General features: G+C 35.2%; 1 protein-coding gene across 5 annotated transcripts in view; it reads right to left on the bottom strand.

Annotated features, from left to right (window-relative positions):
- The window catches only part of TRAPPC8 (trafficking protein particle complex subunit 8), an 84,131-nt gene that overhangs the window by 21,138 nt on the left and 42,070 nt on the right, over positions 1-20,923 (bottom strand). For all 5 annotated transcript variants that reach the window (XM_043558543.1, XM_043558541.1, XM_043558539.1 and 2 more), the window contains 9 exons: positions 20,704-20,835; positions 16,781-17,005; positions 15,860-15,968; positions 13,669-13,863; positions 13,120-13,250; positions 10,677-10,751; positions 9,791-9,917; positions 8,975-9,129; positions 3,201-3,643 (listed from right to left, as the gene is read on the bottom strand). In XM_043558543.1, the coding sequence (XP_043414478.1) occupies positions 3,201-3,643; positions 8,975-9,129; positions 9,791-9,917; positions 10,677-10,751; positions 13,120-13,250; positions 13,669-13,863; positions 15,860-15,968; positions 16,781-17,005; positions 20,704-20,835 (1,592 nt within the window). The remainder of the gene's footprint in view (positions 1-3,200; positions 3,644-8,974; positions 9,130-9,790; positions 9,918-10,676; positions 10,752-13,119; positions 13,251-13,668; positions 13,864-15,859; positions 15,969-16,780; positions 17,006-20,703; positions 20,836-20,923) is intronic.

Genomic DNA, 20,923 nt, shown 5'->3' on the forward strand with positions numbered 1-20,923 from the left:
AGCACATAGCCCAACGCAGGGCTAGAACTCACGAACTGTGAGATCATGGCCTGAGCCGAAGTCAGACGCTTAACTGACTGAAGCACCCAGGCGCCCCATATTTTTTTTAAAGTACAATTGAAATACAATATCCTATTAGTTTCAGGGATAAATCATAGTGATTCAGTATTTTTATATATTATGAAATTATCCCTTTGATAAATCTAGTGACCACCTATCATACAAAGCTATTGCAATATTACTGACTATATTCCCTACACTGTACATTGCATCCTCATGACTTCTTTTATAATTGAAAATTTGTACCTCTTAATCCCCTTCACCTATTTCGCCTACTCCACCAACTCCTCCCTACTCTGGTAACCAACAGCTTCTTTCTTCTATGAGTCTGTTTGGTTTTTTTGGATTCCACATACAGGTGAAATAATGTGGTCTGTCTTATTTTACATAGCATAATACCCGTCCAGGTCTCCACCCATGTAATCACAAATGGCAAGATTTCATTCCTCTTTATGGCTGAGTAACATTCCTCTGAGTGTGTTTGTGTACACATGCGCATTGCACATCTTCTTTATCCTTATCAACAGGACACCTAGGTTGCCTCCACAACTTGGCTAATATTATAAATAATACAGCAGTGAACAAAGGAATGTATGTATCTCTTTGGATTGGTGATTTTGTTTTCTCCAGATAAATACCAGAATTGAAATTGCTTTATATGGTAGTTCCACTTTAATTTTTTGAGAAACTTCCATACTGTTTTTCTAAGTGGCTGTACCAATTCACATATCCACTAATGGTGTATATGTGGGTTCCTTTTTCTCCACATCCTCACCAATATATATTACTTTGTGTCTTTGATAACAGCCAATTTGACAAGTGTGAAGTAATATCTCATTGTGGTTTTGATGTGCATTTCCTTGATTAGTGATGCTGAGCATCTTCTCTTGTGCCTGTTGGCCATTGGTAGGTCTTCGGAAAAATGTCTACTTAGATCCCCTGCCCATTTTTAAATTGGGATTTTTTTTCTTTTTTAAATTTTTTTTAAAGTTTATTTATTTTGAGTAAGTGGGGGAGGGGCAGAGAGAAAGGGAGAGAGAATCCCAAGCAGGCTCTGTACCATCAGTGAGGAGCCCAACGTGGGGCTCGAACTCACAAACTGCAAATTCATGACCTGAGCCAAAACCAAGAGTTGACACTTAACCAACTGAGCCAACAAGGCACCCCTAAATTGGGGTGTTCTTAATATTAATTGTGTAGGTTATTTATATTTTTGGATATTAACCCCTTGTTGGATACATGATCTGCAAATACTCTGTCCCATTCAGTAGGATGCCTTTTTGTTTTGCTGATAGTTTCTTTGTGCAAAAGCTTTCTAGTTTGATGTGATCCCATTTGTTTTCGCTTTTGCTGCCCTTGCCTGAAAACACTGGTCCAAAAGAATATTGCTAAGATCAGTGTCAAAGAGCTCACTGCCTATGTTTTCTTCTAGGAGTTTTATGGTTTAAAATCTTGCATTCAAGTCTTTACTCCATTGTGAATTATCTTTGTTTATGGTGTAAGCTAATGGTCCAGGTTCATTCTTTTATATGCAGTTGTCCCATTTTCCCAACGTCATTTATTGAAGAAACTATCTTCTCCATTGTATATTCTTGTCTCCCTGGGCAAGATTAATTGACCACATATGCATGCATTTATTTCTGGGTTTTCTATTGTGTTCCACTGATGTGTGTCTATTTTCGTCCCAGTATCATACTGTATTGATTACTATAGCTTTGTAGTATAGTTTGAAATCAGGTAGCATGACAGTTCCAGCTTTATTCTTCTTTCTCCAGAATGCTTTGGCTATTTGGGGTCTTTTGTGGTTCAACACAAATTTTAGGATTCTTTGTTCTCATTCTGTAAAAAATGCCAATCGTATTCTGATGGGGCTTGAACTGAATCTGTCGATTCCTTTGGGAAGTATGAACATATTAACAATATTAATTCTTCCAATCCACGAACACAGTGTATCTTTCCATTTATTTATGTTATCTTCAATTTCTTTCATCAATGTCTTACAGTTTTCAGAGTACAGGTCTTTTATCTCCTTGGTTAAATTTATTCCTAGGTATTTTATTCTTTTTTACGCAATTGTAAATAGGACTGGTTTCTTAACTTCTTTTTCTGATAGTTCATTATTAGCATCTAGAAATGCAATCAATCTCTGTATGCTAATTTTGGATCCTACGACTTTACTGAATTCATTACTTCTAACAATTTTCCCTTCTTTTACACATATTTTACACTGCGACCAAACTAACTATATTCAGTTTATATTTCCTAATTTGCAAATCTTCATTCATATATACAGCCACTCCCTGGAACACCCACTACTCTCTTGCCTATCCCACTTGATACCCAAATTTTGAAATCTTTACTTTCCTTGGAAGGTCATTTCATCACTACTATATTCTACAAAGCCTTCTCTGACTGCCTTGGCCAGAATATGCTCTATTGTACTCTGAAGGAGAATATTATTGAGTATCTAATATGTCCCCATTATAAATACTGTATCATTTTGTCCTCAGAAGTCTTAGATATTTTAGATATTCCATTAATAAATGGAGTAATACAATTATTCCTAGTTAATTTTATAAAAATGACAGCAGCATTATCACAAATAAAATAACCTGTTGTTTAATGATTTATAGGCCACAGACCCTTGTGAGTGCCAAGGTAAATTTCTTCAGTGACCCTTATTGTAACACCACTCTAATCATCTGTTCTGCAAATATATATTTTCCCCCCCCATACATTCCCAGGAGTCAGAAGAGGGCACAGGGAAAAGGAAAGGTAAAACAAAGTAATTTTCTTGAAACAGGATGACTATCGACAGGTTGTTTTCACATACAAATGGTACCTGTGAACTTCATTATTATGTGGTAACTTTGGCCCTGGTACTTGGTCGAATCAGAGAATCATGAAGTTAACAGACAGAAGCCACTAAGAAGATTATAGTAGCCTAATTTTTTTTCACTTTTGGCTACTTAGAACTTAGATTAGGGACAAACTCAATTATAAACATCATGCATAATATAGAAGGGGGTAATTTTTTAAATAAACAATGACAGATGTTAACAAATATCAAAATGTTTATTTGAATTTGTGCACATACATTAAACACAGAGCTTAAATCAAGAAAGTTTTATAATACTCACCGGATCTTAGGCTGCTTTTTAACACTTTCATAGTAAAACAAAAAGTTAATTTCATGGACACCTTCTTCATCTGGCCCACGTAACCACATTGGTAGCTGGACTGAAGCTCCAGGTAGAAGAACAGTGTCAGGAAGGGGAACAGGAATCACCTCTGGCTGACTCCCTATGCCAATGCCAAAGTCTACAGAGGAAGCTGATGATATGAGTGCCGTACACACAGCGGTAGAGTCTGTCGCAACAGTCTTGTAAGCACTACAGTTCTCAGAAGCTGAAGGACTCAGTGGTGTTAGAACAGCTGTGTTACCACCAAAAGTAAAGAACTCTGGACGTTTAGAAACAACCTTCAATCCAGTAAGAGGACTTTTGCTGACATTGACAAACTCTACATATGCTTTTCGGATTTCTCCACAGAGGAGCCCTGTAGGGAAATGTATAAAGAATACCTGCATTGGAGGGAAAAAATATTATTATATTGTCTGTTAAAAATTCCGAACCTCTAATGAATAATAAGTTAAGATGTTATATTTCTTTATAAAGAGAATTTCATTAATTCTCTTTGATATCTCCCTGAATATGTGGCAATTAACAATACCATTTTAGAAAATGTTATTCAACAGCAGATGTCAGAGGTATGAATTAAAGACAAAACATCAGTGGCAAGTGAGTATCAGCAAAACTCTGACGACTGTGTAGACTATGGGTAAGAGAAGTTATGAGAAATTTAACATAGCTATGTGAATTAAATAATTGTCAGTTGAAAAGCCCTTATCAATGTCAACTTGAAAAGTAGCTCAACTATTTATTTACACATCAAGATGAAAAGATACCCCATAAGTCTTAAATGGGAGGGAGGTACAGATCCATGATTCCATATCCATAATTTTAAAACCAAAAAGCTCCAAATGACCTCAAACGTTTAGTAACTCACATGGGAACAAAACCCGATCTAAGAGAGACTTTTTATACCCTTTCCCATTTAGTGTGATAGTCCTATGGTTCAGTCACACAATATTAATTTGCTTGATTTCCAGATGCTACCGCAAACCCAACAGGGGTTACATAACACTTTATATAAACACACACACACACACACACACACACACACACACACACACACACACAATTTCTACAAATTAAAGGAGAAAAAGATTTCCAACACATATCCGGCCTCAGGATTTCAGATAAGGGAATGTGAACCTGTATTACAGAGGTAGAAATATGGGCTACCAACCATCTAGTAAGTTATCTGCATTTCCCCTTAAGTCAGGCGCCTGGGTGGCTGGGCATTTGACTCTTGCTTTCTCCTCAGGTCATGGTATCATGGTTTGTTAGTTTGAGCCCCATATCAGGCTCTGTACTGGCAGTGCAGAGTTTGCTTGGGATTCTCTCTCCCCATCTCTCTGCCCGTCCTCCGTGCATATGCGCATTCTCTCTCAAAATAGATAAAGTTAAATAAAATTTAAAAAAATAAATAAAAGATCCTTAAGTGTAAATATCAGAGGTACACTGAAAGTATCCAAGAAAAGAGGAACATAAAGGTAAAAGTGTAAGAAAAAATGTTCTAATAAAGTTATGACTAGTAGTCCCAGAGGAGTTATAAAAATCCAGTGGAAAAACCTGTTTCTTAATCTAAGTTTGAAAGGAATTTCACTATGGCCATAGTCTTAAGGAAAGCAGATAAATTCTGTGGATGTCAGAAGCTTTAAAAGTGGGTATGAAAATGGGGTGCATGGATGGCTCAGTTGGTTAATTAAGTGTTCAACTTCAGCTCAGGTCATGATCTCACAGTTCACGAGTTTGAGCCCCACAGTGGGCTCTGTGCTGACAGCTCGAGTCTGGAGCCTGCTCCAGATTCTATGTCTCCCTTTCTCTCTGCCCCTCCCCTGCTCATGCATGTTCTCTCTCTTTCTCTCTCTCAAAATAAACAAACATTAAAAAAAATTTAAAGAAAAGGCCTCTGACCTAAATCCCCCCCCCCCCCCAAGGTAAGAGGATGGCAAGACAGTGAATGAATGTACATTTATGTATTTTCTTAAGGCAAAATATTTATGATATGGATCTATTGTGGGGTTTTTTTGTTATTCACTACAAGCTTTTTTGTTTAATCAACCAAACACCCGTTGTTGCTATGTAGAATAAGAGGTCCTCTACATATTTTACCTTCTGCAAGGAAAATGACATCTATAACAATAAAGTTTTTTTTTTTTAAACCACTATGGTATGCAAGAAGAAAACTTAAATACAGAATGAGCAATATCAAAAACAAAATAATTTTAAAGACTACTCAGTTAAACATTTAAAATTAAACATCATCTGGTTCAATTTTCCTCATTTCGTAAGAGAAGAAACTTTCCAAGGTCAGATAATTAGAGATGGAGCTTAGAAAAAAGTCTAAAAGAAAGGCTCTATACATAATAATCTATCATCTGAGAAGTACCACACTTAAAAAACATTTGTACTTTTGGGGCGCCTGGGTGGCGCAGTCGGTTAAGCGTCCGACTTCAGCCAGGTCACGATCTCACGGTCTGTGAGTTCGAGCCCCGCATCAGGCTCTGGGCTGATGGCCCAGAGCCTGGAGCCTATTTCCGATTCTGTGTCTCCCTCTCTCTCTGCCCCTCCCCTGCTCATGCTCTGTCTCTCTCTGTCCCAAAAATAAATAAAAGTTGAAAAAAAAAAAAAAAAATTTTTTTTTTAAAAAAACATTTGTACTTTTACCAATCTTAGTAACAAAGAACATCTTAATCATCAGATACAATGAAATGTATAAGCTGGGTGGCTCAGTCAGTTAAGCATCCAACTCTTGATCTTGGTTAAGGTCGTGATCTGATGGTTCAGTTCCTGAGATCAAGCCCTGAGTCGGGCTCTGCACTAACAGTGCAGGGCCTGCTTGGGATTCATTCTCTCTCCCTCTCTCTCTCTCTCTCTCTCATTCTCTCTGCCCCTCTCCTACTCATGCTCTCTCACACTCTCAAAATAAATAAGCTTAAAAAAAAAGGGTAAGCTATAAAAACTGAGTATTCTGGTGTCCTCAATGGACTGATTTCAATTAACCAGAGGGGTCAGAATCTTCCCTTTCAAAGTAAGCTCTAGGAAATTCTTATGTATAGAATTCCAAGCAAACTGTATAAATTAGTGACTTCTAAACTATAATGATGGGGGGCGCCTGGATGGCTTAGTCGATTATGCATCCAACTCCTGATTTCAGCTCAGGTCATGATCTCACACTTGTGAGATTGAGTCCTGTGTGCCTCTGTGTGGACAGTGCACAACCTGCTTGGGATTCTCTCCCTCCCTCTCTCTCTCTGACCTTTCTTTCCCTGCTCACACATGCACTCTCTCTCTCAATACATATAAACTGAAAAACAATAAATAAATAAATAAATAGCCAGCTAGCTAGCTAGCTAGCTATAATGATGAATAGCCCTAAAATAAAATTTGGATCCCAACTCATTTCAATCCATCTTCAGCCTTAGAACTCCTAGATGTAGCAATGCAAATCCTAATAAAAATCCAATGCATTACTACGGGAACTTGACAGGCTTATACAAAAATGGCACAAGTATAAGAAAAAAGAAAAAAAATTAAAGATTAATTTTTAATCTGGTTTGTCAGATTCAAAAAATTATAAAGCAAGATTATAGTATTGACAAAGAAAGATGAGGAATTATTATCGGCAAGAATAGGTACCCACAGAAAAAAATAAAAATAGGTATACACACTTTAAGGATACTAGTATATTAGAAAGATGGTAATAATGAGTTGCCAATATTCAATTAACGGTAAAAATAAAGTTTGACTCGCTACCCCTTGACATTCGGAAGAGTATTATTCCCTTGGATTTAAAACAGAACACAGACATTAAAAAATAAAACAGTAAAAGTTTTGACTATAGAAGTCTCTTAAAAGTGTTTGTAAAACTCAGAAGCAACAAAGGACAATCAGATAGGCCTTCATATATGTTAAAAGCCTTAACATGGTGAAAGACACCAAATCAAAGTTAAAATATATAAAATATTTACCAAGCAGAAGCTAGCACTGAAGTCAGTCCATAAGTCTTTTTTTTTTTTTTTTTGCCCTACATAACTCTTTAAGTGAACCATAATTAACCAAGTGTAAAACTTGGGGAGAATACATGTGGCTCAGCAATACCCTCCCTCAAACACAACCCTCCCCTTTACTTTTTTAATGAGTATACCTCCCCCTCCCCATACAGGCATAGGATTAGTGCCCATAAAAACCATCCAATGAGAAAAGGGAAATGGTACCCAATTCAAAGGGTATCAACAGGTAATCATATAAACATATAGAAGAAAAAAAATCATATGAACAAAAACCGTATGAAGATTGATCAATCTTATCAGACATCAGAGAAATGTAAATAAAAAGAATGTCATTTTTCACCAATCTGATTTGCAAAAGTAAAAAAAAAAAAAAAAGTGATAATACCCAGTATGTCATAAATGTGAGACAACGGATATTCTCATACTCAAGGTAAGTGCAAATTGCTATAGCCTTGCTGAAGGTAATTCTGTAGTATGTTACAAAACATTTTATTTATATATCCTTTGACCGAGCAATTCCACTTTAGTCTAAACTAGAACACAAAGTATATACATAATGTGATTTACTGCAGAACTATCAGTAATGATGAAAAACCAGAACCACACTCAACAACAGACAAATGGTTAAAATACATTATGGTATCTAAATAAAGGAATACCATATATAGCTGTAAAATAAGGAATTTTTACTGAATGAAAACAAAGACCAAGTTATGTTGTTAAAGACAAAAAGTAAGTAAAGATAAAATGTGCAGTATGATTCCATTTATAATTACTAAAACTATCCATAAGTGTTCAGTGAAAGGTCTGAAAGGAGAAAATGCCAATTTAATATCACGAGCACTTGTAAAAGGTAAGTGGCTAAGCATCTAACTCCCCTACTAAGAAAACTTGAGGATGCAGGAGGAAAGACCTGCCAGTGTCTGTAATACTATACAACCCTGCCACTGGTCTGCCTCTCAGGTAGACAACTGATCCAAGGTAGGCCAGATTTCTCTCCTAGAAACTTGAAACTAGTAATAAAGTGGCACAAAGACTGGAGAAGTTGTTAAACTAAGGTCATATCAAAAGCAATGCTTTCTAAAGGCTCACAAACATTTGCTGCTAAATTTCCTGGAGGTGCCAAGTCCTTATTTTTCTGAGTCTTACTGTTCTAGAATACTTCAGTTTCCAAGAGATGTTCCAATATCCTTTAACTAAATAATACATTTTCTCTTTTTTGGCTTATGCTCCCTAGCATCAGTTTCTATCTTCTGCAACTAAAAAAGCTGGAACTTATATGGCATAAAAGTAGGGTGGGGTAGGAAAACAGAGAGAATAAAGGGAATATTGTTTCTTACGAATATATTTATCTATTTTGTGTAAACTTTTTACAAGCATTAATTCCTATATTATTTGTGTACCTTATCAAAAAAGAGCCACTGATTTTAATAAAGTGTTCTTTAAATGCATTTTCTCAATTTCCATCAATATTTTGAGGTTTATATTTTATAACCTGGCTGTGACTTACCTTTGTAAATTAGACCTATTTAACCGTTCCTAGCTTAGCAATAATTAAAAAGTATGGTTCAATGTAACATCAGTACCTTCAAAGTCTATAAAAAGTATGGTTCAATGTAACATCAGTACCTTCAAAGTCTACAATTAATTTACTGAAAATATTATCTGACCTTATAATTTATTAAGTCCATGAAATTTTAAAAAGTGAAATACCTCCAACAGTGGCATTTCCTCCGTGATAATGGGATCTAAACGTCGATCAGGACCATATTTGATAGACGTTTTCTCTTCTTTTGTATTGTTAAGTCGAGGACCTTGAATTTCTAAATCCTGTCTCCCTCTGACTGACATACTCAAGGAATGTTTTCCTGAAACAAAAAATAATCAATGCCCTAAAATAATTTGATATGTTAAGTGACATAAATTTAGCTTGAATACTGTAACTTTCATATTATTTCTAGAAAAATTCTAGACAATTACTGAGTAGCAGCATGAATCATCAAAGAATTAGGCATATTTTACTTTTATGTTTAACCATACCTACTGTATGCTGCTCAATTTCTCATTTAGGAGAAATGAGACTTACTTACTTTGCAAATACAAAATACATTAGAAAGGAATACAGTTGTTTATTTTTGAAGCAATGGCAGAGTTTAAAATAACCCAAATAATCTAACTGCCTTTGTTAAAGGTACATTAGACCTATTTTTAAAACATGCTATTTTCGGGGCGCCTGGGTGGCGCAGTCGGTTAAGCGTCCGACTACAGCCAGGTCACAATCTCGCGGTCCGCGAGTTCGAGCCCCGCGTCAGGCTCTGGGCTGATGGCTCGGAGCCTGGAGCCTGTTTCTGATTCTGTGTCTCCCTCTCTCTCTGCCCCTCCCCTGTTCATGCTCTGTCTCTCTCTGTCCCAAAAATAAATAAAAAACGTTGAAAAAAAAAAATTTTTAAACATGCTATTTTCATTCATTTTATTTTATGAAGATTTAATTACTAGTTTTATATCTGTTTAGCAATGCTATGGTTTTACCTGTGTGACATCCAGGAAGAGAACCAATGCCATCTACTGTCATGCAGCCCTGAATAGTGCCAAGATTATACACAACTCCGAGAATATGCAGCTCCCCTATGTGATGGGGAAAGAGCTTTAGTCTTGCCTGTGGAGATATTTAAGTCACTCTTATTATCTGTTTTCATAATATCTTAAATAGTGCAATACCTAAATTCTGTAATATTGCAGAAATGGAAAGTCATGACCTAAGCCTTTGAATAATGAATTAATTTATTATACTGGAAAGCATTTGCTTCAAAAGAAAAATCTGTAAATTCTACAATTACAGGCACAGATCTTAACTAATACTTCAAAGTCAACAAAAACCAAAATATTCTGGTCAACCAAATGTCATATGAAATTACCATACTGACCACCCCCCCCCAAAAAAAAAAAAAAAAACCAAAAACATTGCACCAGGCTTCTTTGAAAATTAACAAGCCAAATTAACAAACCAGACTACTCTTCTCCCACCAATTTCCTCTTGTGCAATTCCTGTTTCCGAATCTTCCAAATTTTAGCTTTTAAGAAAATTAGAATAGGGGCGCCTGGGTGGCGCAGTCGGTTAAGCGTCCGACTTCAGCCAGGTCATGATCTCGCGGTCCGGGAGTTCGAGCCCCGCGTCGGGCTCTGGGCTGATGGCTCAGAGCCTGGAGCCTGTTTCCGATTCTGTGTCTCCCTCTCTCTCTGCCCCTCCCCCGTTCATGCTCTGTCTCTCTCTGTCCCAAAAATAAATAAACGTTGAAAAAAAAAAATTAAAAAAAAAAAAAGAAAATTAGAATATAAAATAAACCTAATAAATTGGTTTTTAAAATTTGTTTCCAACTTACTTTTTCTTAAGACATAAAAATAAGAAAATAATTACCACTTTAGATTCTTCACTGTTAATTAAAAATTCTGAAATAACTTCAGTTCCAATCATTTTAGGTTCACCTGTTACCTGAAAAATATTTTGTAAAATACATATTCTAATGAAAAGTATCAGAAGAATATTAACATTCCGATACATCAATATTGAAGAACAATAACAATAATTACAGTTAGCATTTACCAGGTTCTTACTATGTGCTAATCAATATACAAAGTTGTTTTTTTTTACTTTCACACCTGGAGTGATCTAACATGTGATATATATTTTTCTATTTCATTCAGTCCAATTCAAGTGAGGAGGATAAGTGATCTACTCAAAGTTGCAGCCACCAAGAGGATAAAACTTCAAGACACAAAGTTCAGCTACTAATTGTCAACAATGGCCAAAATGGCCGCTTAGTTTAATTTTGCAGTAAGAGCAAATTTCTCCATCTTTTACTCTGACTGGCCTCTTTTTCCACATTGTCCAATTGTATCGAGTAATGGCAGCCTAAGCAACATGCATAAAAGACTGATGGACAATAAGGGCAGTAGGAGAGAACAAAAAAAAAGGCCTCCTCCAAATCAATGACTTCTGTAAGAGACTATAATCTTTGGTCATGTAACAAAGCACAGTTAACTGGCTCACACTTGGGGTAAAGCTGGTCCTCATAAACACTGTTTTACTTTTACCATGAAGTTAGTTATTTCACACAATAAATTAAAATTACATTTCCCTAAATTTCAGTTCAGTATCTTAGTCCATCAGCAGCAGAAAGTTATGAAGAAATCCAAAGAGTTTGAAATTTACAGGATAAAGTATAACTTAATTATACACAATGAAAAATCTCACTTTAATAAACCTCCTTTAAAATTTAATATATTAAACAGACTAATATACTAAAAACCTAATGGATCTTTTAAAAAACTGTACCAAGAGTGAACCATTCATAAGCTTCTTATTTGTATTCCAGGCATCAGAAAAAAAAAAATTAGAAAAATTCATGGAGTTGCTAAAATTCAAGTCAGAATAGAGCCTACAAAATCTCAATCTTTGGAACTATCCACAATGAGTGTAATCACAAAACATCTTCAATGAATTTAACCAACAAGACTTTACAGAAGGAAATCTTTAAAAATCAAAACACTCCAAGAGAAATAATTTAATAGTAAAGTTTAGTACGACATACATCTCATTCCAGTTCTCCCTTCATAAATCAATGCCAAAATGTTGGGATATTTCCCAGTTCCAAAATAATGATTAAAGCATATTTCAAGGTAGTACAAAGAAGTAAAAGTTATATAGTAGATAGTGGTGAATAGCCCAGTAAGTGGAAAAAAAAATTATTTTTCCCAGTTATTTCTGTTACAATCAGCTTGGTAATAAAGATTATTTGTCCAAGTCATTCCTACTTCAATAATAACTATCTTAGGGGTGGGTGCCTGGGTGGCTCAGTCAGTTAAGTGTTCAACTCTTGATTTTAGCTCAGGTCATGATCTCATGGTTCGTGAGCACAGAGCCTGCTTGGGATTCTATCTCCGCTCCTCCTTGACAAGTGTGTGTGTGCTCTCTCAAAATAAACTTAAAAAAAAAAACCAAAAAACTATCATAGATAAAGAGCTTATTACAGACACGAATAAGAAAAAGATAAAATACATATAAAGATAATCCAAAAAAAGGAAATCCAAGATCTTCAACTTCACCAGAAATTAATGAATGAGATGGAAAATAATAAAGTAAAACAGCATTTTTCATACCTAGTAAATCAATTAAGATGCTTTTTTATAAATAAGAATGCTTAATGTTGCAAAGATGAGATATCCAATCCCATGTGTTGCTGGTAAAAAGCTTTGGTATGACCTCTTGGGAAACCAAAAGAGCACTAACATACTTATTCCCTAAAATTTTTTAACTTCATGCCTAGGAATCATTACTACAGAAATTATCAGGATGAAAAAAGTATACACCCAAACTTTTACCATTGAATTATGAGGATAGTAAACAAATGGAAACTTCTAAAACAACTATCAATGGAGACACAGTAGAAGAGCTTATAGATCATCCATGATGGAATATTACACAGAAATGAAATATTAAGACATGTTAATATCAAGATACACATACAAATCAACAGAATGAAAAAAAAACCAACATACACAATATTTTTAAAATCCCATATATGAGAGAAAACATACAAATAGAAATTACTGGAAAGATATATAGAAAAGTGTTAAAGTGGTTATTTCTAAATACTGAGAAGACAGATTTATCTTTATTCTGTATGTTCTTTGTATTCTTCTGTTTTCAACAATATGCATATATCATACTTTTTATAGCTAGGGAAAACAGGCATAAAAAAGAATAAGTGTAGTTCACTGAACAGAAAATATTGAAATGTTATGCATCTGCTAGGCTATTACTGAAACATGCTTATTACAAATACCTTTTAATAACTTACTAGTTCTTTAACTTCTTCATTATCCTTTCCACTAATATCTTTAGGTTGAAACTTCCATAGCAATGACAAATCAGTCAACAAAAGTGGAACCTTCAAAGGATTTCTAAAAGCCACTTCCACTGTTATTGGTTCTACAAAAAGAAAGGCCTAAATTAGTAACTTCAATAAACCCCACCTACCATCCTATGCTTCAGTTCTCTGAACACACCTTACTTTCACAGCTCTGCATTTCTGCCTAGACTGTCCTTTACCAGCTTATAAATGTCCATTTATTCAGGATTCAGTTTTAAAACTACTTCCTCTAGAAGATTTCCCCAATTCCTATGTGCTAATGAATGTCACTCTCTCTTCTATATTCCAATAGCACACTTATATACTAGTATTACATCTCATACATAGTGCCTAGTTTTATACATACAGCTCACTAAGTTATGATTCCTAATTTATTTTTTGCATGCCTGGCTTCCAGTCATTTTTGGCACATAGAAAATTATCTTGCATCTGCTGTAGGTAAACAAAAAACCATGAATAAAAATTCAAGTATATCACCTTCTACAACTGCCAGTGGAAATCTTGAGTTATCTGAATAACTATTCAAACAATATTGTGTGGGGTAGAAATTGGATGGAACTACTCCTCTGTTAACCACAGCTACAACTTGTTCCTCAAGTTCTCGCCACTGCTGAGAGGATTCAGAGTCATATTCCTGATCGAGACTTACATGAGTAGCTGCTTGCTTTTCACCTAAAAAAAAAAGTGTCACAATTAAACACGTTTATTAACACCTGCCTTCAATGAAACATATTATTATTATTATTATTATTATTGTATTTGAGAGAGAAACAATGTGCACGCAAGCAGGGGACAAGGGCAGAGGGAGAAGAGGTGGGGGTGTGGGGCGAAAGAGAAAGAGAGAGAGTGAGAGTGAGAGAGACAGAGACAGAGACACAGAGAGAGAGTCAGTCTTAAGCAGGCTCCACGTTCAGCACAGAGCCCGACACCGAGCTCAATCCCACAACCCCGGGATCATGACCTGAGCCAAAATTGAGTCGGACACTCAATCGACTGAACCACCAGGCGCCCCTGAAACTTATTTTAAATAAAAATATGAGGTATCCGAATAAATACATATACATATACACTCTTGCCTATAATTATCTGAGAGAAAAATATCCTCTTATTAACCTTAGTCTAACTGGAACTTGGCTTATAACATTGATGTTCTTTTCCTCTTGACTCTGAAAGAATATATTTTTCCTAATATTCCAAATAATTTTATATGAAATACTTCAAACATACAGAAACACATGGGGAATAACAAATATTTATATATTTAACAAATGCCAATGTTAGTTATAAGATCCCAAATACTCTTCATAAAATAAATGTTACAGATAGAATTATTGCCCTCTGTGTAACCCTCCCAAATCCTACTGCTCTCCTTCATGTCCACTAGCCCTTCTTCCCAGGGCTATTCCAAAGCTGAAATATAATGTTTTCATCCATATTTGTTTTTTACTTGATCACATGAATATATACATAAACAATGCATAGAATTGGTTTATATGTTTGAAATTTATAGAAATGGAATTACATTTGACTGACTGTTCTGTAACTGTTTTCACTCAACATTATGGTGTATTATCCATGTAGAAACATACAGAACTATTTCTACAGCATGAATCCATTGTATAAATATGCCAAAATTTATCAATTCATTTCCTGCTACTGTTTCACTTTTTTTTTTTTTTTGCTGTTAACACTAATGTTGCCATAAACATCTTGATAAATATTTTTAAATAAAATACTAAATTAAATCTCAAGGAGAAATATAGTAAGCTTAAATATAGCAATACACGGAATCACAAAGTTTACTCTAACATACATCAATATATTTATACTCTTGGCCCAGTATACCATTCTAAGGTTCAATCCTAAGAAAATAAGCCTATATTTTAAAAAGTCTTACAACAAGGACAGCAGAATATTGGCAATTGTTCTCTGCTTCTGTGTACATTTGAAATTTCCATAATAAATTTAGTAAATTTATTAATAAATTATAAATTAATAAATAAATTTCCATAATAAAAAGTTAACAAGTTTTATCCACAAGAAAATCCATCACAATGTTTATATAAGGAAAAGAAGAAAATAGTCCAACTATATAAGACGTGAACATTACAGTACTTTATAAGTACTGAATAAAGTATCTTACAGCCATTAACATTGTTCATTAAGATTATATAATAACATGGGAGTGCCTGGGTGGCTCAGTTGGTTAAATATCTGATTTTGGCTCAGGTCACGATCTCATGATCTCATGGTTTGTGGATTCGAGACCCACGTCAGGCTCTGTACTCAGAGCTCTGAGCCTGGAGCCTCCTTCGGATTCTGTGTCTTTCTCTTTCTGCACCTCTACTGCTTGTGCTCCCTTGCTCTCTCGAAAATAAATAAACATGAAAAAAAAAAATTTTTTTAAAGGTATGTAATAACATGGGCATTTTTCCTATTATGTGAGAAAACCCATTATAATTATAGCTATTTTGTTATTTTTAGCTTTTAGAGCCGGAAGAAAAACCACTGAAGTAGTGGTTATCTTCAAGGTGGCAGGATGGTGACATGGTAGAGTTACTTATCTTCAAACATTCTTCAACAATTACAACATCATTTCTTAAATAAAGAAAAAAAGCACTTAAAAAAATAGTCACTAGGTAAAAAGGCAAAATAAAATTTTACAAACCATCTGCTGGTCGTCTGTCGTGGCCAAAGAAAACCCGTGTGGCTGAACTGTTAATATACGGTAAAGGTAGCTGCGGTAAAGGGCCATCTGGTGACAGCTGACTTACATTCTAGGAGAAATACAAAAGAAAAAAGTTTTTTTGAGAAAACTCCATTTCCTTCATATTTGCCTCCTCATTTTTTAACATGCAAAGTATTAAAAACATGTTAAGCAAGAATATTAAGATAAACAATTAATAGTTTTACTTAATACATCAGTCATAAAACTTTAGGTCTCATTTATTCTGGCCCAAGAGAATCTTCCTAAAGTTACTCAGCTAGCTATTAGCTCTCTTTGGAAGTTAAAACTTCCAGATATTATTTTGGTGCACTTTACTTCCTGTGACTCATTACAGCATCCTATCTGCCAAAATTCTAACCCATATGATCTCAAATTAATAAAGTTTCTTAGAAAGAGGTATTTTTCTGCAGGACAGATAAAATATTCATTATCCATAGGTCTTCAGAAAAAAATTCACAACTTTCCACTTTTTCCGTAAAACAATGTTTTGTATTTTCTACCCTCTTGTCTCAGTGAAGTATTTTCTCACCAAGGGATGGTATGAGGACCCAATATAAAAAAATTTGTATGATCAAAAAAAAGAAATAATGAAGAAATAGTCCAGAATGTTTTTAATTCCAATATAAATCAAATGCTTAATGAAATATTAAAATCCTCCTGTAAAGAACTGTAGAAGAGCAATGCAACTCAGATCTATGACTCAAGAGCATAGCCTGCCACACTTTATTATGGCAGATAAGTACATAAATTCTAAGAAAGCCATTTTATTAAACTCCTACTAGACACCACTGAATATGCTTTTTGCTGAAAGTAATAACTTAAATATAATTTTAATATCTAGTCCTGAAAATAAGTATTCACCTTGTAAACATAAAGATACTCTCTGAGGAAGGCCCCTTGTTGAGCAGCAGATTGTTTACTTTCATTGATTAAAATATGCCTAAAAGCAGACACAGCATTGTCCAGTTGCCTAAGGGTATAGGACTGGCGCCCAATAGTGAAGTTAATGTGATCCTCTGCCAGAGACCAGCCTTTTCCTTTGTAAACCTGCATGGCTTGACAATAACAGCGTAAAGCATGCTTTTTCTGTAAAAAAATAAACAAAGTATTACAATCTGAATTTCTCTTGGACTAGAAAAAACAAATACACACACACATAATCACGTAACTGTTAATTGGTACTTCCTCTAACAGAGACTGGAATGATGAGCAAAATGAAACTAACATTTATGAAAACTCCATTGCAATTATTACTAAAAACCAAGAGATCCTGAAGCAGGCAAGTTAATTGCTTTGTCCAAGGGCAGGAAGTCTAAGAAGTCAGAAATAATAATGACTTTATAAAAAACCATCTGGGAGTTCTCAGAATGGCAGTATATGGAGTCATGAATCAGAGGCTTGGTTGTTATTTTAATGGTTTTTTTTAATGTTTATTTATTTTTGAGAGAGACAGAGACAGAATGAGAGTGGGTTAGGGGCAGAGAGAGAGGGAGACACAGAATCCAAAGCAGGCTCCAGCTGTCAGCACACAGCCCGAAGCGGAGCTTGAACTCACAAGCTGTGAGATCATCACCTGAGCTGAAGTCGGCCACTCAACTGACTGAGCCACCCAGGCGCCCCGGTTGTTATTTTATAACTAAGAACTATCTTACTAATTTTGTTATGATCATCTCTATACCACTGCATTGGGCTGAATGAATACCCCATACGTGTGTATGTATGTATTTATATGTGTATACACATTTTTTAACTACTGTGTCACTTGGGAGTAAGAGTATGATATATTCTTTTTTTTTTTTTTTTTTTTTTTTTTTTGCCCACTGCTGCATCCTGCCACACCCGTGAGCAATTATTTGGCATTAATTACCTATCACTGCCACACTCTGAACTCAGACAACCTTTAGCTTAAAACCTGGATTTGGTACCAAGGAAGAGGCTTCTCCCCACTCAACCTTCTGCTTCAGAGTATACTCTTATACCTCCTCTACTCTCCAGGGTGGATTACAAACTTTTAGTATGTATATCCAAGACTGCTCATTTTTTAAAAGAAATGTTTCCTTGTAAATAAATAATTAAAACAAATCAAAATCATCTGCCACTTAATACCATAGAATTTAAGAACTCAGTATCTCTTTTGTGATATTCCTACAGAGATACCCAATTTGAATCTCATCACGAGGAAACACCAAACAAACCTAAATTGAGGGATACTCCACAAAAATAACTGGACTGTAATCTTCAAGAGTATCAAGGTGATAAAGTCAAAGTATCTTTCTGAACAGGATCCTTATGCTATAAAGGACCATTTTTATGGGACAACTGTCAAAACCCACATGGGGTCTAAGGATGGGTGGTACTGTATTAGTACTAAGTTCTTGATTTGATGGTTGTATTATGGTTATATAGTAGAAAAAGTCTTGTTTCTAGGAAACAGGAAATAATGTCCTAAAGTATGTGGAGGTAATGAGATACCAGGGAGACAACTATCAAACACTCAGGTAAAGTTTCTGAACTGTACTTGTAACATTTTTATAAGTTTGAGACTATTTCAAAATAATTTTAAAGTGATGTTTCTTGAAAACACCCCTAATCTCCATACTGCATTTAGTAAAAAGGAATACAAACAAGTCTTAAAAACTAAGAGATACAGAGAAAAAATTGAATATGTCAAAATGCTGAGTTCAAGTACATTTTTAGGATTTCTTGGAAAAACATCCAATGAGATTTAAAAGGTAAAAAGGATTTAAAGTCTGCTTTTTAAAGTAAGAATTGAAAGACTGTCTAGGGGTATACTTGGACACATATACATATACCCTCCCCAGCAATTTTTTTTTTTATTTATTATTCTGAGAGTGAGAGCAGGAGGGGCAGAGAGAGAACTGGAGAGAGAGAATCTCAAGCAGGTTCCACACTGTCAGTGTGAAGCCTGAAGCCAAGGCTCGAACTCACAAACCCGTGAGGTCATGACCTGAGATGAAATCAAGAGTCGGACACAACTGATTGAGCCACCCAGGCACCCTCTCCCCAGCACTTCCTTAAAAAATTTTTTTTTACTAATTATCATAAAAAAAATTTACTAATTTTAATCTTTGGTAATGCCAGTTCCTTTTTTTAAAATGCCTTTCACTAGTTGATAATCATAATGGAAATCTAATGGGGAAAAAAAAACCTATAAAAAATTTCTAGGGGCGCCTGGGTGGCTCAGTCAGTTGAGTATACAACTCTTGATTTCAGCTCAGTTCATGTTCTTGCAGTTGTGAGATCAAGCCCCATGTCAGGCTCTGCAATGGGCATGGAGCCTGCTTGAGATTCTCTCCCTCCCTCCCTTTCTACGTCTCCCCAGCTTGCGCTCTCATGCATAGGCTCTCTCTCTCTTAAAAAATAAAAAAAAAAGGAAAAAGGAAAAATTTCTAGGGACAAGATAAGCAATCCAGCATAAATTCTCAGGGAGGACTGAGAAATGGCATTACTATACACACATATCTCCTCTACTGTCCTCTCATCCTTGCCAACAACACACATTTTAATGGAAATGTCATGAAAAGTTGGTGTTTCTCAGAAACAATTTGGCCTCAGTCACAACTGTTTGTGTTCTACGTCCTACCTTCCAAGGAAGATACTGTTCTTGACCAACTTCAATAGGATATGCATTTGCTTTTCCAACAGAAAAGCATTTCTAGTCAGGCTTTCAGCTGCTCCATACTGTCTGAGAAAGAGGTTCAGGGTCTATATAGAATGTTCGCAAAATACAAAACCGGGTACCCTGGAATCATTAACTCCATGATATAACTACAGTTAGATTACTGAGCCAAATAGTAAATGTATGTCAATCTACCACAAATGTAGCCATTTTTAATTTGCTATGCATTTCCTAGAAGCAACATGCCCTACAATTTCAGAAGATGAAATATGCATGGCTATTTCCAGTTCCAATGACATCATCATGTTCACAAATGAAACCATTCACAAAAGTGGACAAAGATGTGGAAAAAGAATGACTTGTTTTTAATAAGAAACAATGGACCATTCGCAATGAGGTATATAATTTTCCTCCCAAGCAAAGGGAACCACATACTTTAAGCATTTTGTAAATTTTTGAACAGAACACTTTTAAGTTTTTTATTTTGAAAGAGAGAGACAGAGACAGAGACAGATAGGAACACAGGGAGGATTCTTCAATCCACATTTCTATCCACCATTTACTACCGCTACCATTCTGCCTCCAGCAAAGTCCCTCCAACTAATGCTTAAAGAGGCAACTGGGGCTGGAGAAACTGCTCTAAATTAATCGATCTAAATTAAAGATCTCTCCAACCCAAATGCTTCCAGGTACGAGAGAGAGATGATTTCTACTCATTAAATATTTAGTAAATATCATCATAAGGCACTTTGAGAGGTAACAGAAGACTAGAGCTGAAGTAGGGACTGTCCAACCACTGTGAAGGATAATTAAAACTGGTTGAATACATTCAGTATATTGGAACTTTCACATATATACTTTGGTTTAAGCTCACAAAACTTTGGGAGAATTTTCAAATTTTATAAATACAAAACCTGAGGCTCAGAGAAGTAACCCAGGTCATGTTGTGAGTAGAAGATCAAGACTGAAGCCCACATTTACCTAAATCCAAATCTCATGCCCTTACCAATATAACAAAATTTACTTCCATTTTTAGGATTAATTTTAAATCATAAAAAATTGACAAATGACATACATTTATAAAACACATAACAAACTGTAACAAAAATTAAAATAATTTATTTGTTAAATAAAATGCACTCACTTGCCCTGCTTTACTAAACCGATGTCCTGCCAGTATCATATGAAATGCGTACTTTCTAACCATGGGGCTCTTCATGTTTATAAAGCAATGTGCCGCCTGTTCCAAAAGAAGTGCACTTCGAAGATCAGAATCCTATTGAATGTTTAAGAGAAAATAAGGTTAGTTTCACAAAATTAAAAGTAAAAAGGTAACTAGTAAGAAAATATTTACTTTCTAAAAA

Source organism: Prionailurus bengalensis, chromosome D3 (assembly GCF_016509475.1).
Source record: "Prionailurus bengalensis isolate Pbe53 chromosome D3, Fcat_Pben_1.1_paternal_pri, whole genome shotgun sequence".
Classification (NCBI taxonomy): domain Eukaryota; kingdom Metazoa; phylum Chordata; class Mammalia; order Carnivora; family Felidae; genus Prionailurus; species Prionailurus bengalensis.